The following is a 22898-nucleotide window of genomic DNA, read 5'->3' as shown; positions in this document are numbered from 1 at the left end:
CTCAGACCAAATACAGGTAACATTCACAAGTCTCTTTTTGATCCTTCAGAGTACTGTATGCAGGTTGAGTAGCACACACAAACATATTTTGAGCCAAATAATTACACAAAAAAGGACCAAAGAGATAATAATGAATTCATGTGGTAGTTAGTGATTGTCAGAAACATTTTGGGGAGGCTCTCATTCTCAAAGGGCTATGTAATAACATTGTTTCATTCAGGTTGAATACCCTTGTGTCATAATGCTCCCACCACGCCTAGTTCCTCCAAGGGGTATATATTCCACAAAACCATTCCAGGTGTATCTCATGGAGGGGCAGCAGTGGAACAGTGAGATACTGGACAAACTTCACTCCCAGAACTCAATCATATGTGGGCTCACTATGGATTATTTGCAGCTGCCAGGTAAGTGTCAAATGAGCACGTCAATTATTTAGATGTATCTATATGGTATCTCTATGGGGTTATGTCAAGATGACATAACTCTATGGGGGGCTATATAATTTAAAATAACTGGCCTTTTTCTGGCTATACTCCATGTATTTTGAATGGCATGGCAAGTTTTCATTTATGATATCTGTAAGTATGACAATGTATTAATGGTAGCATATATATTTGAATAATATGTTAGATTCACATGGTATGTAAAAAAAAACATATCCAACATAGACCTCTTGAGTGGCGCAGCGGTCTAAGGCGTCACTACAAACCCTGGTTCGTTCCCAGGCTGTGTCACAACTGGCCGTGATCGGGAGTGTCATAGGACGGTGCACAATTGGCCCAGTGTCGTTAGGGGAAGGATTGTCCTGGGGTGTAGGCTGTCATTGTAAATAAGAATTTGTTCTTAACTTACTTCCCTAGTTAAATAAAAAAATATGTTGGATACAGGCCTAATGTCAAAATTAAAAGAATTCCAAATGTCAATATTGTATTGGATCATCATGTACTCTGGGTTTAATTGTTCCAGAAAGCATCATTGAAAATGCTAAACCAGGTGGGCAGGTTTTGGCAGAGAGTAAACAGCACAGAAACTCCTCTGACATCAACCCTCCACAGACAGCAAGTGATAACACCTGCAGCATAACCAAGGACTTCAGTTGCATCTACAGCAAAGGTAAAACTAGCCCAACATCATATGTTGGCATTTATGTATCTAATCCGGTTTCGGTATGAAAAATGACTGACAAAATCCCAAATTCCCGCGAGATACAGCGTGGCTCCTAATCCGTGACCAGATGTTTTATTTGTGAGGCTCCGTATCCGTGACTGCGCAGGTCCTCAGTGGAATGTGGGACTTCAATGATTTCTCATGCTGAAACCGGATTACGGTAGATAAATACATACACAAAGATTATATTCTAAATGTCACCAAGTAAAAAAACCAAAACAGAAATAGCCACTACAATGTCAAAATATGATGTTGTTATGAGTTCTGTACCATTTGCTTGTGTATCCATCGTCATTCGCTAGCTAACCGGCGTTAGATAGTTTGCCAGCCTAGCAAACTCTGGTCTAGTCCAATGGAAACTGATGCAACCAAAGATTTTTATAAAAACAAGAGACCACAGCCAGTCGTTTCAAACGTTAACAAATGAGTCATAGTGGGCAGAGCCAAGCACGAGCTAGCGCATATTTTCGTTAGGGAACCCCTACTCTGTCAAGTATCCGGGTGCTATAACTGAATTTGTCTATGCACTCTTTCTAAACGCTTTTTTTTTTACTTTGGCAAATAGTAAAGTCTACTGAACTTGGTCCACTCTTTTCGTAACATATTCTATTTTTGGGAACCTAAAATTGTATTGAGATCAAATGTTTCATCGATGAGAAAATTTGCAGAATGTAGACCAAAAATTAATCTCATTCCATCTCCCACTGCTGGCAACAAACTTTCCTCTCACTACCATATTTGGTAGTAAGTGGAAACGACAAGCGAATGCTTCAGATTTATACATCCGGTGAAATATCTGTCTAATTATTCTATCTGTAATGCAACCCTGCTGGCTAGCTAGATGACCAATGATGATAGTGATGTACGTCCCTATGAGATTATAGGCTCTATTTTGATGGTTAGGGAGAAGTCAACCACTAGGTGGTTGAGATGTTGTTTGTTAAAATGTTTTAAAAACAATTCTAATTAATGAAACAGTTTGACAATGGAGGAAGATACTCCAAACGTTTAGACATTTTAAAATCCATCAAATATTGACTGAATTATATCACATAAAACATTTTACTGACATAGATATATATAATGACTGTAGTTCAGGGATTTTGATGGGAATTCATGTATTCAATATATTGTAAAATCTCACTTTTTTTCTTAGGATGCACTCATATGTACATTTTCTAATGGTATCAAGTATTTTTTTTAAAATATTTTGTGTTAAAATAAAGAAAATGATGTGCTACATTTGCATGAATACACTGGGAGTATTTGCGTATTTGACTAAATTAACATAAAGGGGTGGAATTTACCACAGGTGGACTACAATCAAGTTGTAGAAACATCTCAAGGATGATCAATCGAAACAGGCTGCACCTGAGCTCAATTTCGAGTCTCATAGCAAAGGGTCTAAATACTTATATAAATAAGGTATTTTAGTTTTTTATTTGTAATACGTTTGCTAAAAAAAAATGTAAAACCAGTTTTTTCTTTGTCATTATGGGGTTTTGTGTGTAGATTAAAGGGGGGGAAATAATTTAATACATTTTAGAATAAGGCTGTTATGTAACAAAATGTGAAAAAAAGTCAAGGGGTCTGAATACTTTCACAATGCACTGTGTATAGCGAATATATATATATATATATATATATATATATATATATATATATATATATATATATATATAAACTGAACAAAAATATAAATGCAACATGGATAGTGTTGGTCCCATGTTTCATGAGCTGAAATAAAAAATTCAAGAAATGTTCCATATGCACAACTTGGCTGCAATTTAAATTAATCTCATTTTCTGGTGCTCCTACAAACTATTGCAAGTTGGGAGCAATTGCTAACATTGAAAAAATGAGCCCTGACCGTGTCCCTTTATGTTTAGATCTACTCCCTGCTCTCAGTGGTGAGGACACAACCAAAGATTTCTTCCAAGAGCTGGTGAACATTCTCCTCAGCTATGTCTGCAAGTCGTTCAGACGGAGCTCCAAAGTCCTGGACTTCCACCACCCTCACCAACTCAGAGAGGGCCTGGAGGGCTTCAGTCTGGAGCTCCCAGACCAGCCCGAGAACCTGGAACAACTCCTGGTCGACTGCAGGGATACCTTGAAGTATGGAGTCAAAACAGGTACCGTAAGAGCTGTCGACTGTTTTGCCGAAAATTTACCAAAAATGTACTATAGGTACAAAACATGTACTCCATGTACCAGTAAGTCATTGTTTCTGTCCAGGCAATGGCTGACATTATAGATTAGTATAATGTTCCAGAATGTCCTCATCTGTCCCTAGGTCACCCACGCTTCTTCAATCAGCTGTCATCAGGGCTGGATGTTATCGGTTTGGCCGGGGAATGGCTAACATCTACTGCCAACACAAACATGTAAGATTTACATTATCCCTAAGGTGTAAGATCTAATTTCTCACTAAGCCCTCATATTACAGAAGGACATTTGCCTAATAACATATCTGACATTTACCAGAGAACAGTATGTATCAAGCTTCTCAGAGTAGTAGTTCTGATCTTATAGACAGGGTGGATCTGATCCTTTACAGTGGGGGGAAAAAGTATTTGATCCCCTGCTGATTTTGTACGTTTTCCCACTGACAAAGAAAGGATCCGTCTATAATTTTAATGGTAGGTTTATTTGAACAGTGAGAGACAGAATAACAACAAAAATATCCAGAAAAACGCATGTCAAAAATGTTATAAATTGATTTGCATTTTAATGAGGGAAATAAGTATTTGACCCCCTCTCAATCAGAAAGATTTCTGGCTCCCAGGTGTCTTTTATACAGGTAACGAGCTGAGATTAGGAGCACACTCTTAAAGGGAGTGCTCCTAACCGCAGCTTGTTACCTGTAAAAAAGACACCTGTCCACAGAAGCAATCAATCAATCAGACTTCAAACTCTCCACCATGGCCAAGACCAAAGAGCTCTCCAAGGATGTCAGGGACAAGATTGTAGACCTACACAAGGCTGGAATGGGCTACAAGACCATCGCCAAGCAGCTTGGTGAGAAGGTGACAACATTTGGTGCGATTATTCGCAAATGGAAGAAACACAAAAGAACTGTCAATATCCCTCGTCCTGGGGCTCTATGCAAGATCTCACCTCGTGGAGTTGCAATGATCATGAGAACGGTGAGGAATCAGCCCAGAACTACACGGGAGGATCTTGTCAATGATCTCAAGGCAGCTGGGACCATAGTCACCAAGAAAACAATTGGTAACACACTACGCCGTGAAGGACTGAAATCCTGCAGCACCCGCAAGGTCCCCCTGCTCAAGAATACATATACATGCCCATCTGAAGTTTGCCAATGAACATCTGAATGATTCAGAGGACAACTGGGTGAAAGTGTTGTGGTCAGATGAGACCAAAATGGAGCTCTTTGACATCAACTCAACTCGCCGTGTTTGGAGGAGGAGGAATTCTGCCTATGACCCCAAGAACACCATCTCCACCGTCAAACATGGAGGTGGAAACATTATGCTTTGGGGGTGTTTTTCTGCTAAGGGGACAGGACAACTTCACCGCATCAAAGGGACGATGGACGGGGCCAGGTACCGTCAAATCTTGGGTGAGAACCTCCTTCCCTCAGCCAGGGCATTGAAAATGGGTCGTGGATGGGTATTCCAGCATGACAATGACCCAAAACACACGGCCAAGAGCCACTCCTTTGTTGCCAAGAAGAAGCACATTAAGGTCCTGGAGTGGCCTAGCCAGTCTCCAGACCTTAATCCCATAGAAAATCTGTGGAGGGAGCTGAAGGTTCGAGTTGCCAAACGTCAGCCTCAACCTTAATGACTTGGAGAAGATCTGCAAAGAGGAGTGGGACAAAATCCCTCCTGAGATGTGTGCAAACCTGGTGGCCAACTACAAGAAACGTCTGACCTCTGTGATTGCCAACAAGGGTTTTACCACCAAGTACTAAGTCATGTTTTGCAGAGGGGTCAAATACTTATTTCCCTCATTAAAATGCAAATCATTTTATAACATTTTTGACATGCGTTTTTCTGGATTTTTTTGTTGTTATTCTGTCTCTCACTGTTCAAATAAACCTACTATTAAAATTATAGACTGATCCTTTCTTTGTAAGTGGGCAAACGTACACAATCAGCAGGGGATCAAATACTTTTTCCCCCCACTGTATGAGCACTCCTACGCTGAGGTGTTTGACACATACGGCCCCAGATGACTTAGGGCCTACGGTGTGATCTGTTCTCTGGTAAATGTCATTCTGCAATATGAGTTAGTGTAAAACAATGTGTAAAACCTTTTTTCTAGGTTTACTTATGAAGTGTCCCCAGTGTTCATTCTGATGGAGGAGGTTCTACTGAGGAAGATGCAGGAGATTGTGGGTTGGTCAGAGGAAGAGGGGGATGGTGTTTTCTGTCCAGGTACAGTGTTAGCTGCATTCTGACCTTACTATCGATACAAACAATGTAGCCAATGACAAACATACACTGTGATACAATTATCCTTGTTACTTTCATTGAATTGATTAATTTTGTACTCTTAATTTTGGATATATTGTTTAGTTGTTATGAAGTTGAATGAAATGATAAGATTAAGACAATCTCTTAGTGAGATATCCATCTATAGTACAATATGTATATATTTCCTCAGGTGGGACCATGTCCAATCTGTATAGTGTACTACTGGCCAGATACCACTTCTTCCCTGAAGTGAAGACCAAAGGGATGACTGCTCTGCCCAGGCTAATCCTCTTCACATCAGCACATGTACGCATCACCAGTATTCATGTTAGGTCATGCTTATTCATATTATCTATAAACATGTACTGACAAATACTTTTCCCCTACTCTAGAGTCATTATTCAGTCAAAAAATCTGCAGCAGTCCTTGGGATAGGAAGTGAAAATGTTGTGGTGGTGAAATGTAATGACCGGTAAGCATGGAGGGGAGAATGATTTGCATTTGTGAATGTTGACAATATCATCAGAGCTAAATGGGTGATGTTGTTTTTTTACTCTTCAAGGGGAAAGATGATCCCTGCAGAATTGGAGTCAAGTATCATTACTGCCAAAGATCAGGTAATGGATGAATGAGTCTGCTCTTGCCAAACTGAGGTGTAAAGGGCTTTGTGAATTAAATACATGTAAGCTTACCTGTACACAGTATTTTCAGCCAGTGAAGGATTTAGTCAAATTAGGATGAAACAGATACCCCCAACATAATACACTCAAATCAGAATTTCTGTTTACCAGTCAACAACATTGTCTGGTGCCTAAAATGAGCTACCAGAGCTCCAGTGTGTGGCAGGGACTATTTCACAGGAACAGGTCAATACATTCATCATGATTCTTGTCATCTCTCTCTCTCTCTTCAGGGTTGTGTCCCATTCTACGTCAATGCCACAGCAGGCACCACTGTGTACGGAGCCTTTGATCCTCTCAATGCCATCGCAGACATCTGTGAGAGCCATGGACTCTGGCTGCATGTTGATGTATTTACCTTTTAACATCCATCTATCCATCATGGTTTACCGGACACAGATTTAGCCTTATCCAGGACAAAAAAATATATTTTAATTGGGCATGCTTTAGTCCAGTACTAAAGATAATTTGTGTCTGGGAAACCGTCCCCATAAGAATTTCTTATATGTAAGCAGGGTTGGGGAGTAACAGATTACATGTAATCGCAAATTCAAGTTTGTTCCACCTGAGCGAGTCTGACAAGTCAGAGACCACTATGACAACACAATAAATGTGTTTGACGGAACGCGGGAAAAGATCAGGAACAGGCTTTTGTGGGCTACAGTCTAAGCTATGTCTTCTAATGGTGCGACTGCTGTCAGCATCCAAACATTATAAACTTAAATACACGCTTGGAGGATGACAGCAGTGGTGTAGTCTACAGCGATATGGATATCACGTATTATTGATATCTACTGTACATAACGCATTGATGTGAATCACACTGCTGCCCTCTGATTTAGCTATTTGCACCTTACGGATTGTGGTTGTTGTGAATGGCTGTTCACAAATCTAAATGTGTTTGAACCCAATAATGGTTGAATTCAAGAAGTTTAAGCTGCCTATCAATCAGTTTTTGAAACCAATGGACAGCCTGTGAAAATTGCAATCTTTCAGCATCTGCATAGTGCGGATCCCAGCCTATGGAATAAATGTGGGGCTTTTTTGCTAAATCATACTGTTAAAAAATAAATAAATCCATAGGCCTAATGGAGACATGCTCAATCTCACACACTTTTGATAGACTTAAAGGGGCAATCTGTAGTTGCTACATCCATTTCTAGACTTATAAATGGTGTGTGTGTGTATATATATATATATATATATATATAAAATTTAATCCTATTATTATATGTAGTAGAAAGTGATGGGTTAGAAGAAGCCTACATAACCAACCCATAAAGTAAAATTTAACATCAATTTATGGCCAGCTATGTAAACTTTAACATTGATTTATCCTGCAATTGGTAATACATTTTTGTCTTCTTCTAATATCACTTAAGGGGAAAGTAATCTAAAAGTAACTGAATGTAATCACATTACGTTATTGATTACAATTTTGGACAGGTAACTAGTAACTGTAACGGATTACATTTAGAAAGTAACCTACTGTACAACCCTGTATGTAAGATATAAAATATAAAAAGATTGTATTTAGAGTAAAATTATCTTTATTTCTTAACAGGCAGCCTGGGGCGGAGGACTGTTGATGTCCAACCTGCACCGTGTGAAACTACAAGGGATTGAACGGTAGGTACAGTAACCAGAGAGAACAGAGACTTGAGGACACCCAAAATCTACAGCTCTCAGAAAAGATAATAATTGCTGAATTTCACTCTACCGTACAGCCAGGATCAATTACATTTGGGGGGGGGGTACTGTTTCCATTCACAATTGAAATGGAATTGACCCTCAACAGTTCTGCCTTGATTGGATCTTACATGCAGGTCTATTTGAATTATGTTTATTACAGAGCCTGGTCTGTGACTTGGAACCCTCATAAAATGATGGGTGCTCCGCTGCAATGCTCAGCCATACTGGTGAAGAAAAGGGTGTGTAGTCTAACGCTATGAATTTAAAAAAAAATCAAGATTACCGAAATATTCCATCCTGAACTACAATTTGCACACATGCATGCACGCATTCAGAAATACACATACAAGATGTAGTCAGTGGTTTCTCACTCACAGGGCCTCTTGAAAGACTGCAATCAGATGTGTGCTGAATACCTTTTCCAAACTGACAAGCACTACGACACCTCTTATGACACCGGAGACAAGACCATTCAGTGTGGCAGGCATGTTGATGTCTTCAAGCTCTGGCTCATGTGGAAGGCCAAGGTATGTAACATACTCACATGGATTTATATATTTATTTATTTATCAAATGGCAAATAAAACTAATTTCATTCCCACCTTGATACATTTATAGTGTTTTATATATATATACTATATATATTTCTCTTCTCAGGGTTCAGAAGGCTTTGGATCACAGGTCAATAAATGTTTGGAAAATGCTGAGCACTTGTTCGACAAACTCAATCAAAGACCAGACTTTGAACTCGTCTTCAAAAGCAAAGTAAGTCTGTTTTTTAAAGTTCCTTGTAGTTATTGAATAATTCCTCAGTGAGATGAATCGTTGTTAGCCTTTTATCTGTGATACATCCCAATGCAGCCTGAACACAGCAATGTGTGCTTCTGGTACATCCCACCAAGTCTGAGGAACATGCCACCAGGTCCTGAGAGGAACAGGAGACTCCATGAGGTAATGCTACACCTTGGATCTCTAATGTTAGTGATATATTAGATGCGTCTTAATTCAACCTTTTCGGTTCTTTATCCATTAGATTCTGCAGATACTGTATCTGTAATCATTCATTACTAGCACCAGCACATTATGACATCAGTTCATACAAAGCTAAATAACTGTTTGGTTTCTAAGGTGGCACCAAAGATCAAAGCCAAGATGATGGAGCAGGGGATGGCCATGATTGGTTATCAGCCGCTTGGAGACAAAGTTAACTTCTTCCGATGTGTCTTCTCCAACCCAGCCACACAGACAGAGGATGTGGACTACCTCTTGGAGGAGATCGCTTCTCTTGGTCATGACATATGCATCAGGATTGAAACCGATTTATGAATCAGGATTTAGACCACTATATGAATCAGGATTTAGACCACTATATGAATCAGGATTTAGACCACTATATGAATCAGATTGTGGCTCAGATCAACTTTGAAACATGTGTTTAGAATTATTCTCATGTTTTATTGCGTAAATATTCATTTCTTTATAAATATTTGTATTTCAGATTATCAGGTAATAGTTATACTGTAGTCAGTTGATTTCTACATACATTTTGTGTACAACAATATTGTATATAACAGGACAATGAACATGGTTTAATTTCTCAAGTTTGACATTTTAAAATATCAATGTTAAGTAGGCAACAGTTGCTGTAATTGTATTAACCGATGGGTTATTAAAGTGTTTAACAATCATATAGTCATTGTGTGTGGCCTAAAATGTCCAACACCATCTGTAGGTGAAAACAAACAATTGAACAAATACTGCATGTTGTACAGTACAATGTACACAAGTAAGAGGACAAAACCCAGAAGAACCGCTAAGCCTGCCCTGGTCGTGAACGAGCTCTTACAACAACCTTCCTCTCCCTATGTTCCTCCCCCAACCCTGGGCTTCCCTCGTCAGACATCTTTGTCTGCCCAGCCAGTAGGTGCCTACCTGAATGTTCACCAGGCACTGTAGCCCTCTCTTGGTCTATAGACAGGTAGCAGGTGTTACTAGGCAGCTGTTTGAAGAAGACAGGTGTGTATTCTGGGGGGGATGGGACAGAGATGACGGCCATAGTGTCCGGGTCATCTGGGAGCTGGGAGACGGAGACCCCAGGTGGCAGGGTGGTGACAGAGCGACACCAGGGCAGCGCAGCTCACTCAGGCTCATCTTCATCTGGGTCAAGCACACAGAGCAGCAGGTGTGTTGACAGTCCAGGAGCTTGGGCCTGTGCTGCAAATTGTAGCAGTTCAGACAGATCTGACATTCTAACATGGAGTTTTGTTGTGAGACAGGTTCCATAATCATGAGTTTGGTCTGTTGTGTCAATGACGGGCACAAGATGTCAAACCACAGTCTTGTTCCCTCAGTATGAATATGCAGATTAGGGATTATTGCACATCCAGAGGGAGACTCACAGACATTTCATGCTCTTGGTCTCGCCTCTTCTTTAGAGTTGTGTTGTCACAGTACTTAGTTAAATCCATGTCTGGCTCCATCTACCCTATTAGAGAGAAGTCAGTTTGTGATTCAGTAATCCTCATTAAATCACTCATACTTAAAAAGGAAAACGACTACTTGGTCATATCCTGCCCACTGAGCTCTGTCCAAAACACTGGTGTCAGAAACAAACAGCAGTAGCATTAAGGCTGCACAATTCTGATCTTGTTCCACCAATCAGCCTTTCGACCAATCACATTAGCTCTGAAAAAGATCTGATGATTGGTGGAATACCTGTCTTTAGACCAATCAAATCAGATATTTTTCAGAGCTGATTGGGCTGCCTGTCTAATCTGTGTGTGTGTGTGTGTGTGTGTGTGTGTGTGTGTGTGTGTGTGTGTGTGTGTGTGTGTGTGTGTGTAAGGATAAATAAATAAATCTAGCTAATGCGCAAACTTTACTGCTAGACCTTTAATCACTCAGCAGCCTTAGGTAAAGTTTGAATGACATTGCTGCACATCTCTTTTCAAGGCAATCTCTGTCCAGGTTGAATTTGAGTTAAAGAAGCAGTTGTGAGTTAGACCACAGACTTTTTCGGTCAACAAAAAAAACACCTGGATAGAGCTGTAATGTGATAGCTATATATTACATATAGGCACACATTACTAGTACCATATAGCCTTATTCATGACATTGCAAGTTAAAGTCATGTGGATATAATGATGGCGCCGGAGGAGATGACTGACGCTTTACCGGCGCCAAACCAATTGTGCCATTGTGTGTTTTTTGGCGTCATTTGTAACTTATTTTGTACATAATGTTTCTGCCACCGTCTCATGACTGAAAAGAGCTTCTGGATATCAGGACAGTGATTACTCACTTCGTACTGGATGCAGATTTTTTTCTTTAACGAGTCGAACGTGAAGGATTTACTTCAGACACCTGACAAGACCCAAATCTCCATTCGCATGAAGAGACATCGGGGACGTAGGTCGGGGTGCCTTGTAAGGATCCGACGGCGAGTGAGTAATCCTTCTCAACCATCAGTCCTATTAGCCAACGTGCAATCATTGGATAACAAAATGGATGAGCTCTGATCAAGACCATCTTACCAATGGGATATTAAAAACTGTTATATCTTATGTTTCACCGAGTCGTTGCTGAACGACGACATGGATAACATACAGCTGGCTGGGTTTTCGGTCCATCGGCAAGATCGAACAGCTTCCTCCGGTAAGACAAGGGGTGGCGATGTGTGTATCTGTAAATAACAGCTGGTGCACAAAATCTAATAGGTTTTGCTATGAGGTATCATAATAAGCTGTAGACCACACTATTTCCCAAGCGAGTTTTAATCTATATTTTTTGTAGCTGTCTATTTAACACCATAAACCAATGCTGGCACTAAGATGGCACTCAACGAGCTTTATAAGGGCATAAGCAAACAAAAAATGTGCATCCAGATGTGGTGCTCCTAGTGGCCGGGGACTATAATGCAGGGAAACAAATCCATTTTACCAAATTTCTACCAGCATGTTAAATGTGCAACCAGAGGCTTTTAATTAGACCACCTTCACTCCACAGACAGACATGTACTAAGCTCTCCCTTATCCTCCATTTGGCAAACCTGGCCATAACTCTATCCTCCTGATTCTTTCTTACAAGCAAAAACTAAAGCAGAGTACCAGTGACTCGCTCAATAAGGAAGTGGTCAGATGACGCAGATGCTAAGCTACAAGACTTTTGCTAGCACAGACTGGAATATGTTCCGGGATTCTTCCGATGGCATTGAAGAGTACACCACATCAGTCACTGGCTCCATCAATAAGTGCATGGATGACGTCGCCCCCACAGTGACCGTACGTACATACCCCAACCAGAAGCCATGGATTACAGGCAACATCCGCACCGAGCTAAAGGGTAGAGCTGCCGCTTTCAAGGAGCGGGAACCTAACCCGGACACTTAAGAAATCCTGCTATGTCCTCCGACGAACCATCAAACAGGCAAAGCATCAATGCAGGACTAAGATTGAATCGTACTACACCAGCTCCAACTCTTGTTAGTTTGCAAGCCCTGCCACATCTATTACGGACTACAAAGGGAAGCACAGCCACGAGCTGCCCAGATGAGCTAAATAACTTCTATGATCGCGTCGAGGCAAGCAACACGTGAGCGTGCATTCATAAGCGCATCAGCTGTTCCGGACGACTGTGTGATCACGCTTTCCGTAGCCGACGTAAGACCTTTAAACAGGTCAACATTCACAAGGCCGCAGGGCCAGACGTGTACTCCGAGCATACGCTGACCAACTGGCAAGTGTCTTCACTGACATTTTCAACCTGTCCCTGACAGTCTGTAATACCAACATGTTTCAAGCAGACCACCATAGTCCCTGTGCTTAAGAACACTAAGGTAACCTGCCTAAATGACTACCAACCCATAGCACTCACGTCTGTAGCCATGAAGTACTTTGAAAGGCTGGTCATGGCTCACATCAACACCATTATACCAGAAACCCTAGACCCACTCCAATTTGCATACCGCCCCAACAGATCCACAGATGATGCAAGCTACACTGCCCTTTCCCACCTGGACAAAAGGAACACCTACATGAGAATGCTATTCATTGACTACAGCTCAGCGGTCAACAACATAGTGCCCTGAAAGCTCATAAGTAAGCTAAGGACCCTGGGACTAAACACCTCCTCTGCAACTGGATCCTGGACTTCCTGACGGGCCGCCCCCAGGTGGTAAGGGTAGGTAATAACAGAGCCGCCACGCTGATCCTCAACACAGGGGCCCCTCAGGGGTGCATGCTCAGTCACCTCCTGTACTGCCTGTTCACCCACGACTGCATGGCCAAGCACGACTCCAACTCCATGATTAAGATTGCCGACGACGCAACAGTGGTAGGCCTGATCACCAACGAGACAGCCAATAGGGAGGTCGTCAGAGACCTGGCAGTGTGGTGCCAGGATAACAACCTCTCCTTCAATGTGATCAAGACAAAGGAGATGATTGTGGACTACAGAAAAAGGAGGACAGAGCACGCCCCCATTCTCATCAACGGGGCTGTAGTAGAGCAGGTTGAGAACGTCAAGTTCCTTGGTGTCCACATCAACAAACTAGAATGGTCCAAACACACCAAGACAGTTGTGAAGAGGGCACAATACACCTATTCCCCCTCAGGAGACTGAAAAGATTTGGCACGGGTCATCAGATCCTCAAAAAGTTCTACAGCTGCACAATCGAAAGCATCCTGACTGGTTGCATCACCGCCTGGTATGGCAACTGCTCGGCATCTGACCATAATGCGCTACAGAGGGTAGTGTGTATGGCCCAGTACATCACTGGGGCCAAGCTTCCTACCATCCAGGACCAGGCAGTGTCAGTCAGAGGAAGGCCCCAAAAAAATTGCCAAAGACTTCAGCCACACTAGTCATAGACTGTTCTCTATGCTACCGCATGGAAAGTGGTACCGGAGCGCCAAGACTAGGTCCAAAAGACTTAACAGCTTCCGTGCAGTGACTTTACATCTACCTACATGTACATATTACCTCAAATAACCGGTGCCCCTGCACATTGACTCTGTACCGGTACCCCCTGTATATTAACCTCGCTACTGTTATTTTATTGTTGCTCCTTAATTATGTTATTTTTCAATTTCTTATTTATTTTTGACTTCAGTTTATTTTAGTAAATACTTTTTTTGTTAAAATTGCATTGTTGGTTAAGGGCTTGTAAGTAAGCATTTCACTCTAAGGTCTACACCTGTTGTATTCGGCGCAAGTGACAAAATGTGATTTGTCAAGTTAAGCCTATGTAAACAAGGAATGCCATGAAAATGTATGCCTTTTTTCCCCCATTGATAAAAGCAGTGCAATTCCTGTATTGAATTTCGGCATTGGAGCATGCCGACATAATCCGCTTTTAACTTGAACAGAGGCAAGAATACAAGAGCCAATTTTAGCAGGTAGACAGCCTAGTGAACAAGGTTTGGAATTTCACAGTACCATTCAGCAACAAAATGTCACACTGCCTACCATTCAGCAACTGAAGAACCGACATCCAGACCATTTTACCGGACTTTGTGAAGCCAGTGTGAGCCAGTCCCAAGGAAACGTCTGTTCCTTGTTTTGTCACGTGATTCTTGTAGCCCGCTTGTTTCTCAAATTACACACACGAGGTGGTTCGATTAATCTCTCCATGGCGCCCATGTGGGCCTGTTTTCCACCAGCTGAAAGTAGATCGCGTTCGATTTGAAACCGGGTTTACTACCGAGGAGAGCCAGTCTCCCCGGTCTGTCAAACGACTAAATATTTTCTAAACAAGTAACGTAATTAAGCACGTGTAGTAAGGATTCGGTGTTTTCGCATGTTAAACTAATTGCTTTTGATAAAAAAACGCTTTCTGCCTTCCAAATTAAAACTAGTTTGTAAATTCAAACATGTATTTTATGTAAAAGAGATGCATGTTTCCATACCATACACCATAATGCCTGGTTGACATGTCCGAGCGGCACAGATTACTGTTCGATTTGAGCATTGCGCTCCTCCGGATGATTTGACGGGCCATTGTCTGGTTCAACGCTGTCCAGTGTATAATAACTAATTGTCCCGAATTTAGTTGTCCGCGCCTACCACATGTTGATTAGGCCATCTCACAGCCCTCTCAGAAAGCGTTTTTTTTTTTTTTTAGATTAGACTGAATTCATCCTTCATTTGGAACTACTAGACAATGAATTTGCTGTGCCTTTCGCAATTGACAGTGAATACATTTTACTTTCGAATTGTTGTGTGCGTCTATAGAATTCAGCTGTCATCATTAGCAAACTACCACTTAAAAAAATAAATATATAACCTTTATTTAACTAGGCAAGTCAGTTAAGAATAAATTCTTATTTTCAATGACGGCCTACCCCGGCCAACTCCGGACGACGCTGGGACAATTGTGCGCCGCCCTATGGGACTCCCAATCACGTCCGGATGTGATCAAGCGTACATAAAAATCATTTCCATCCACATTTTCATATCAAATGCCTCCACTACTCCAAAAGACCAAAATACAAGGAATTATTTAAAAAAAAAAAAGTTTAATTTTGTTGTAGGTAGGCCTATAAATAGGGTTATTAAAATATCTTAGTCATTTGTTCTGTCTGGTCAGTCAGTACCTTGTGTTTTTCCATTTGCTCCTGTAGAGAAAAATATAATTAATTCAAAATAGTTAATTTTCATGATCATTGAGCCATTTTAATATCTTCTATATAGGATCTGCTTGTCTTTTCAAAAATGACATCAGAACTCATTAAACGGTTCTACTTGCCTCTTGCTTTACCAGATCTGCCATAATACCCATTACAGCGTTCTTGGTAGCCATTCCTCTGGGTGTTCCACTGTCCAAGGGAGTTTGATGGGTTAGTCTGTGCCTGTGTTCTGTCTGTAGATAAAACCAATTACACAAACAGGTATTCAGCATTGAAAACACCAACACAGTGGAAAATAGTTATATGTTGAACATACCCTGTGGTCCATTTTGCCATGGTCTCCGTTTCTTTTTATTATTGTTCGGGCCATATCCAGTTTCGCCAAATTCATGACCAGGCCTGGCCTTGTTTGCTCTCCTGGAATCTGCAGGAGAAAGGTAAAATGTACATGTCATTTTCCAGCATCTTTTCAAATGTGCATTTGTGTAAGAACGCACAGTGGTGTAAAGTACTTAAGTAAAAATACTACTTTAGTAGTACTTTAAAGTATGTTTACTATTTACATTTGACAACTTCATACTTTCCTAAAGAAAATAATGTATGTTTTACTCCATACATTTTCCCTGACATCTAGAAGTATGTGTTACATTTTGAATGCTTAGCAGGACAGGAAAAGGACCCAATTCACACACTTATCAAGAGAACATCCCTGATAATCCCTACTGCCTCGAATCTGGGGGACTCATTAAACACAAATGCTTTATTTGTAAATTATGTCTGCGTGTTGTAGTGTGCCCCTGGCTATCGGTAAATAAAATAAAAGAAAATTGTGCTGTCTGGTTTGCATAATAAGCTTTTTGAAATTATTTATGCTTTTACTTTTGATACTTAAGCATATTTTTGCAATTACATATACTTTAGATACTTAAGTATACTTAAAAATAAATATTTTTGGACTTTTACTCAAGTAGTATTTTTCTAGTAAGGAATCTTTACTTTTACTCAAATATGACAATTGGGTACTTTTTCAACCATTGAGAGTACATCAAAATCACACAGTAATTCAGACCAGTTTATGAAATTATTTAAAAAATATAAAAAAATAGGCTTTGCTCTCTTACCCATCTGTCGTTTCTGATTCTGTGGAATGCCACACTGCTGCTCCTGAGGCTTGAGATCAGGGGCCACATTTCCCTCATTCAGTCTGCCTGTGGGGCTCTTCCTGAAACTCTCTACGTTTAGCGTCGGCTCATGACAGGAGCAGTTCCTCTCCTGTAGCTTTGAACACGTCAGACTACACATCTTGAACTGTCTGTTTGAGGAAGGAACCGTTAGCATCCTAATATCTGCGATCATCTGCTTGCAGCCCTGCCGACTGGGCACAACAGGCCCAGTCTGTTTGGCAGGCTCCTTCTCTTCAATCTCCATTTCCTGGTTGCAGGGACCTGGACAACTGTAACCGGGCTCTTTGTCTCCTGCCATACATTCGGAGGCATATGTTTCAGGGTCACCTGGAGAGCAGGGAGGGCTCTGAGCCCTGTGCTCTGTAACTTCAAGAGGCTTCAGATTTGGGCAACATTGAGCCTTGGGTTTCAGTGACCCTTGAGTGCTATTCAATGATCCTTTAAGACTTGGGATCATTGTACTTTTGCTTGAGAGCATAATAGGTGAACCATCCACACTGGCTTTTTCCACAGGCTTCACTGACCAAACAAACTCATTAGCATTTCTCTGTATTTGGCTATAGTGGAACGACTCCTGGCATGGAGTAGCATTCTCTACAGACATTTTCTCAGCCTCTTTCACATTTTCTAAAGTCAGTGAAAACCGCCGACTTCTCCTCCTCTCTGTTATATCAATGACCTGACTGGCTCTGAGGCCTTGATTGACGTTAGCAGGATCAGATTCTTTCTCAGTCACCACATCAGGATTCATAAGGACGTTCTCTATCAGCAATTCCTTGGAGGGGACATACGGGGCCAACGACTGCACTGACCATACTGACGCATTCAACTTTTTCGGTACCTGCCTATAATGAAAGGACATCTGGCTTTGATCAGCTGAAACTTTCTCAGACGACTTCTGTGCCACATCTTCTGGCGCCATCAGTCCATTTTGTATCAGCCACTCTGTAGAAGGGATGTATGGTGCCATTGACTCCACTGACCACACAGACTCATTCACCTTTGACTCCGTCATCAAATCATGAAAGATAAAAGGTAGCTTTAGTATTTTGTAGTGGCAATTGTCTAAGTTCGGAACACCTTCACAGCTTCCTGTCATGACCACATTGGAGCCCTCTGTGGTATTCTCATGTGTAATTTCTTGGGTAAGAGTCTGACCACATTTGGGTGCCCTCTCTATTTTGGAAGATGGCGAACCTCCACTGATCAACACATCTGGGAAGGAGGAGGACGCACACCTCTCAGCCATGATAACTTCATCCTCCTGGTCAGAGGAGCTACACATGGGGACCATGCCATCAGCAGAGCTAACTGACCACACATCATGATGCACTAGGTGGCCTCCACCATGGACAGGCTTCCCCAGTGCCTCTATAGAGGTCCTACGTGAGTGGATGGTCTTGGTTCCTGCAGGTGGGTCTGTGCCAGTACCCTGGCCGCTCACTATCCCCTGGAATCCAGTTTTGAAGGCAATGGGGGAATTAGGTTCTACTTCCAGGCAGCTCTGTTTCTCTGCATTGGAGCTTGGCGAGGATGGGGTGGTGGAGTTGGTAGAGTTGGTGCCTCTTCCAGAGTCTGACCCAGCCAGAGGGGCAGCATAGTATTTCTCCGCTTCAGGTGGTGGTTCAGTCTGTACTTCGGAGTTGACCGTCTCTCTGGGTGTGGTGTTCTGGTAAAATGTTCTCAACCTATTGTTGTGGTTCTGGTAGACCATGGCAGCAGGAGGAAACTGGTATTGTCTGTACTCAGCAGGGTGCAGCTGGGCATGGGGAAGAAAATAACCTGGAGCCTCCATGTAAGGGTGGCGAGGGAACGGTGGCATAACCATACCCGGCATACCGTAACCTAAAGACAGAATTAGAAGAGATGAGTATCATTGAATTGAATCAATTAATAAATAAAAGACAGCTGAAAAACATGGGGTTCCTCAAATTATGGAGGTGTACATTTTGAGTTTGTACAATGTAGTAGATTAATCAGAACAAACATTTGGTTTAATTATCATTACTTTATACACCCAGACTAAACATTTCATAGCTTTAATACTACGGAGTATGAAAAAGGATTCAAGCGTACCCATCCCTGGAAAGCCAGAGTATGGGTTGTAGGGCATGGGCCACTGGTAGAAGGGAGGAGGAGGGGGCTGCACAGGCTGCACGTAGAAGTAGGGTCGAGGCTGGTGCACATGATGGGTCGGATGTTCGGTCAGATGAGGCCCTACTCCTTGGGGTCCATGCACTGGGTGCCGTGTACCAGGGTTAGGCTGACGAACTGGCTGGCGTGGCCCAAGGGGCCTTGCTACCGCATGTCGGCCATGCTGTCCATTATCAAACGGGGTTGCTGCCATAACTCAACTAGGCAAAGAAAGAGATGGTAACTATAAGGAAATACATTGAATCAATGAAAAGTCTGACATTTTGATTAATTAATGACCTGAATTCAATCAATTTCATTGAATAATAGGTACATCTTACAAATGGTGACACTACAATAATTAACTCCAATTGCCCTGAATAAGAAAAAAAACTCCAAAACAGAGCACACAAACGTAAGAAATGACCTGATCACCACCAAAACAATAGATCAACTTGCATTGCCTAACACGCTGATCGAAAGTGGATACTAGACACACCTGGCATTAAGTAGATGATTATGAGAGGTGTGGTTTCAGTTTGAAAAACAGTTCCTTATTTGGATTGGTTTACCACCTGTTGCAAAGCTACCGGTAATTTACCAAAGTTACTGGGATTCTTGGTAATTTAGATAATTAACAGGTAATCCATAGCAATCTTTGGTCATTTACACTTTAATAACTTTTTACAAAATGTATTCATATAGTATACTTATTTTATATTGGTGTCCATATTGTCCTTGAGTTTCTAGTGGTTAGACCAGGGGTATTCAACTCTTATCCTACGAGGTCTGGAGCATGCTTGTTTTCTGTTCTACCGGATCATTAATTGCACCCACCTGGTGTCCCAGGTCTAAATCAGTCCCTGATTAGAGGGGAGCAATGACAAAATGCAGTGGAACTGGCTTCAAGGTCCAGAGTTGAGTTTGAGGGGGATTAGACCATATGGTTCAAGAGAAAATAGCCTAATTAATGAAACAGGCATATAATCAACAATGGCATTATTTTCAATTAACTTTGCAACTCTTCTAACTATTGACAACTCTCACCAGTTTGGTGGCAAAACATTTACAACAAACACATATTGACATAGTAAATGACATTTAAAAAAATGTGTAAAAAAAAAAAATATCAAGGATATTTTTTATTTTTTTTAACCTTTATTTAATTAGGCAAGACCTGCAGGGACAGGGGCTGGGATTAAAAATTTAAAATAAATATAGGACAAAACACATCACAACAAGAGGGACAACACTACATAAGACAACAACATAGCATGGTAGCAACACAACATGACAACAACATGGTAGCAACACATCATGGTAGCAGCACAAAACATGGTACAAACATTATTGGGCACAGACAACAGCACCAAGGGCAAGAAGGTAGAGACAACAATACATCACGCAAAGCAGCCACAACTGTCTGTAAGAGTGTCCATGATTGAGTCTTTGAATGAAGAGATTGAGATAAAACTGTCCAGTTTGAGTGTTTGTTGCAGCTCGTTCCAGTCTCGTGCAGCGAACGTAAAAGATGAGCGACCCAGGGATGTGTGTGCTTTGGGGACCTTTAACAGAATGTGACTGGCAGAATGAGTGTTGTATGTGGAAGATGAGGGCTGCAGAAGATATCTCAGATAGTGGGGAGTGAGGCCTAAGAGAGGGTTTTATAAATAAGCATCAACCATTGGGTCTTGCGACGGGTATACAGAGATGACCAGTTTACAGAGGAGTATAGAGTGCAGTGATATGTCCTATAAGGAGCATTGGTGGCAAATCTGATGGCCGAATGGTAAAGTACATCTAGCTGCTCGAGAGCACCCTTACCTGCCGATCTATAAATTGTCTCTCCGTAATCTACTGTAGCATGGGTAGAATGGTAATCTGAATCAGGGTTAGTTTGGCAGCTGGGGTGAAAGAGGAGCGATTACGATAGAGGAAACCAACTTTAGCCTGCAGCTTTGATATGTGCTGAGAGAAGGACCGTCTAGTCATACTCCCAAGTACTTGTATGAGGTGACGACCTCAAGCTCTAAACCCTCAGAGGCAGTAATCACACCTGTGGGGAGAGGGGCATTCTTCTTACCAAACCACATGACCTTTGTTTTGAAGGTTGAGGACAGAGAAAGCTTGTTGGACACTAAGAAAGCTATGTTGTAGAGTGTTTAACACAAAATCCGACGATAGGGGTAGCAACCTTAAAGAAGAAAGGCTCAAACCCATCTGACCCAGATGTTTTTTTGGGGTCAAGTTTCAGGAGCTCCTTTAGCACCTCGGACTCAGTGACTGCCTGCAGGGATAAACTTTGTAACGGGGCAGGGGAAAAGAGGGAGAAGCGTCAGGGCTAGTCCCATTAGAAGGGGTGGGAGATTAGGAAATGTTGGACGGGCAAGGAGGCATGGCTGAGTCAAATAAGAATCCTGACTTAATAAAGTGGCGATTAAAGACCTCAGCCATGTGCTTCTTGTCAGTAACAACCCCATCATCAACATTAAGGGACATGGGCAGCTGTGAGGAGGAGGGTTTATTCTCCAGGTCTTTAACCGTTTTCCAGAACTTCTTGGGATTAGACCCACAGAGAGAGAACTGCTCCCTAAAGTAACTAACTTTGGCCTTCCGAATAGCCTGAGTGCACTTATTTGTCATTTATTTCTCAAGTATGCATGTGCCAAGCCTTTCGCCAAATGCAATTCTTGAGGTGGAGTAACTCTGCAAGATCACGGTCGAACCAGGGGCTGAACCTATTTTAAATTGTAATTTTCTTTATGGGGGCGTGTTTGTTAACAATACCACTGAAAATATCAAATAAAGAAGGTCCAAGTGTCTTCGACAGAGGAGATCAAGCTGATTCTATACCATTTTACAGAGGCCAGGTCATGAAGGAAGGCTTGCTCAATAAACTATTTTAGCAAGCGTCTATGACAAATCAGGACAGGTCGTTTCACTGAGCAGCCATTATGAACCCAGGCTGTTAAACAGTGATCACTAAGGTCATTACAGAAAACACCAGACTGACACCCATCAGGATTATATGTGAGGATAACATTGAGGAGGGTAGCCTTTTCTGGGTGTTTGGAGTCATACCTTGTGGGATTAGTAGTAATCTGAGAACGATTTAGGGAGTCCCATTGCTTTAGGACTTGGTCGGGTGGTTTAAGCATGTCCCAGTTTAGGTCACCTAGCAGGACAAATTCAGACTTAGTGTAAGGGGCCAGGAGAGAGCTTAGGGCAGGTAGGGTACAGGCCGGTGCTGATGGAGGACGATAACACCCAGCAACAGTCAACAAAGAGCTATTTGAAAGTTTAATGTTTAAAACCACCCAATCAAATTGTTTGGTGACAGACAACTGAGCACTGAAGGTTATCCTTGGTAAAGATTGCAACTCCCCCACCTTTGGAAGATCTGTCTTGATGAGAAAAAAAAATGTTACAACCAGAAAGGTTAACGTCACTATTCAAAATTCATGCTAAAACCCTCATTTTAAACACCAATTGTATTCACTAAGTTGATGGTTTGTATTTAGGATAAGGTTTAACAGCTTTGTCATTCTATTTTTATTATATGATAAAACCACAGACGGGCCAGAGATAAGTACACCTGTGACACCTGTAATAATCTGAAGTACCTAAAAAGGCCACTAGATGTCATGTTATAAAAAACTTGAAAGTTACCAACATTTGGTAGTTTACTGGTAAATTTAGAAAAGCCAGATTAAACCCAACTTTCATTTGCTTTACAAAATACACTTCACAAAAATATAACTGGAAATCAGTTAATTGAAATAAAAACATTAGGCCCTAATTTATGGATTTAACATGACTGGGAATACAGATATGCATTTGTTTGTTACAGAAACGTTTTTTTTTAATGTAGGGGCATGGATCAGAAAACCAGTCAGTATCTGGTATGTTCATCATTTGCCTCATGCACAGCGACATCTCCTTCGCATAGAGTTGATCAGGCTGTTGATTGTA

At 41.6% G+C, this 22898-nt stretch overlaps 2 protein-coding genes across 6 annotated transcripts; one reads left to right on the top strand and one right to left on the bottom strand.

The window, feature by feature from the left end:
• Positions 1-259: 259 nt before the first annotated feature.
• gad3 (glutamate decarboxylase 3) lies at positions 260-9672 on the top strand. 2 transcript variants are annotated; one of them, XM_014140427.3, is made up of 15 exons: positions 260-404; positions 967-1113; positions 3057-3299; positions 3461-3551; positions 5461-5573; positions 5803-5918; positions 6005-6084; positions 6175-6229; positions 6526-6642; positions 7857-7921; positions 8145-8223; positions 8362-8511; positions 8642-8749; positions 8846-8935; positions 9113-9672. In XM_014140427.3, the coding sequence occupies exons 1-15, from the start codon at positions 308-310 to the stop codon at positions 9308-9310; spliced, it is 1749 nt and encodes a 582-aa protein (XP_013995902.1). In that variant the 5' UTR covers positions 260-307; the 3' UTR covers positions 9311-9672. The 2 variants fall into 2 exon arrangements, with proteins under 2 accessions (XP_013995902.1, XP_013995903.1); XM_014140428.3 differs by lacking the exons at positions 260-404; positions 967-1113 and adding an exon at positions 1241-1327.
• Positions 9673-15489: 5817 nt separating this feature from the next.
• Positions 15490-19730, bottom strand: LOC106569292 (uncharacterized). Of its 4 annotated transcripts, none has more exons than XM_014140485.3 (6): positions 19637-19730; positions 18870-19147; positions 16731-18638; positions 15926-16033; positions 15729-15842; positions 15490-15597 (listed from the first exon to the last, which is right to left on the bottom strand). In XM_014140485.3, the coding sequence occupies exons 2-6, from the start codon at positions 19138-19140 to the stop codon at positions 15566-15568; spliced, it is 2433 nt and encodes an 810-aa protein (XP_013995960.2). In that variant the 5' UTR covers positions 19141-19147; positions 19637-19730; the 3' UTR covers positions 15490-15565. The 4 variants fall into 4 exon arrangements, with proteins under 4 accessions (XP_013995960.2, XP_013995961.2, XP_013995959.2 ...); XM_014140486.3 differs by lacking the exon at positions 19637-19730 and adding an exon at positions 19426-19552; XM_014140484.3 differs by lacking the exon at positions 19637-19730 and adding an exon at positions 19354-19409.
• Between the last annotated feature and the right edge of the window lie 3168 nt (positions 19731-22898).

This window comes from Salmo salar, chromosome 14, assembly GCF_965601325.2.
Source record: "Salmo salar chromosome 14, fSalSal1, whole genome shotgun sequence".
Lineage (NCBI taxonomy): Eukaryota > Metazoa > Chordata > Actinopteri > Salmoniformes > Salmonidae > Salmo > Salmo salar.
Note: the sequence above shows the minus strand (reverse complement) of the source record. Positions and strands in the feature narration are given on the sequence as shown.

What these genes read in the sequence shown, in the direction of transcription:
- LOC106569292 (XM_014140485.3), bottom strand. Translation starts at nt 19,140, where the DNA reads ATGGCAGCAACCCCGTTTGATAATGGACAGCATGGCCGACATGCGGTA. An exon ending in GAATCAGAAACGACAGATGG is followed by an intron (nt 16,034 to 16,730) that starts GTAAGAGAGCAA and finishes TTTCTCCTGCAG; the next exon opens with ATTCCAGGAGAGCAAACAAG. An exon ending in ATGGCAAAATGGACCACAGG is followed by an intron (nt 15,843 to 15,925) that starts GTATGTTCAACA and finishes TTTTATCTACAG; the next exon opens with ACAGAACACAGGCACAGACT.
- gad3 (XM_014140427.3), top strand. Translation starts at nt 308, where the DNA reads ATGGAGGGGCAGCAGTGGAACAGTGAGATACTGGACAAACTTCACTCC. An exon ending in TCTACTGCCAACACAAACAT is followed by an intron (nt 3,552 to 5,460) that starts GTAAGATTTACA and finishes CCTTTTTTCTAG; the next exon opens with GTTTACTTATGAAGTGTCCC. An exon ending in GGAACAGGAGACTCCATGAG is followed by an intron (nt 8,936 to 9,112) that starts GTAATGCTACAC and finishes TTGGTTTCTAAG; the next exon opens with GTGGCACCAAAGATCAAAGC.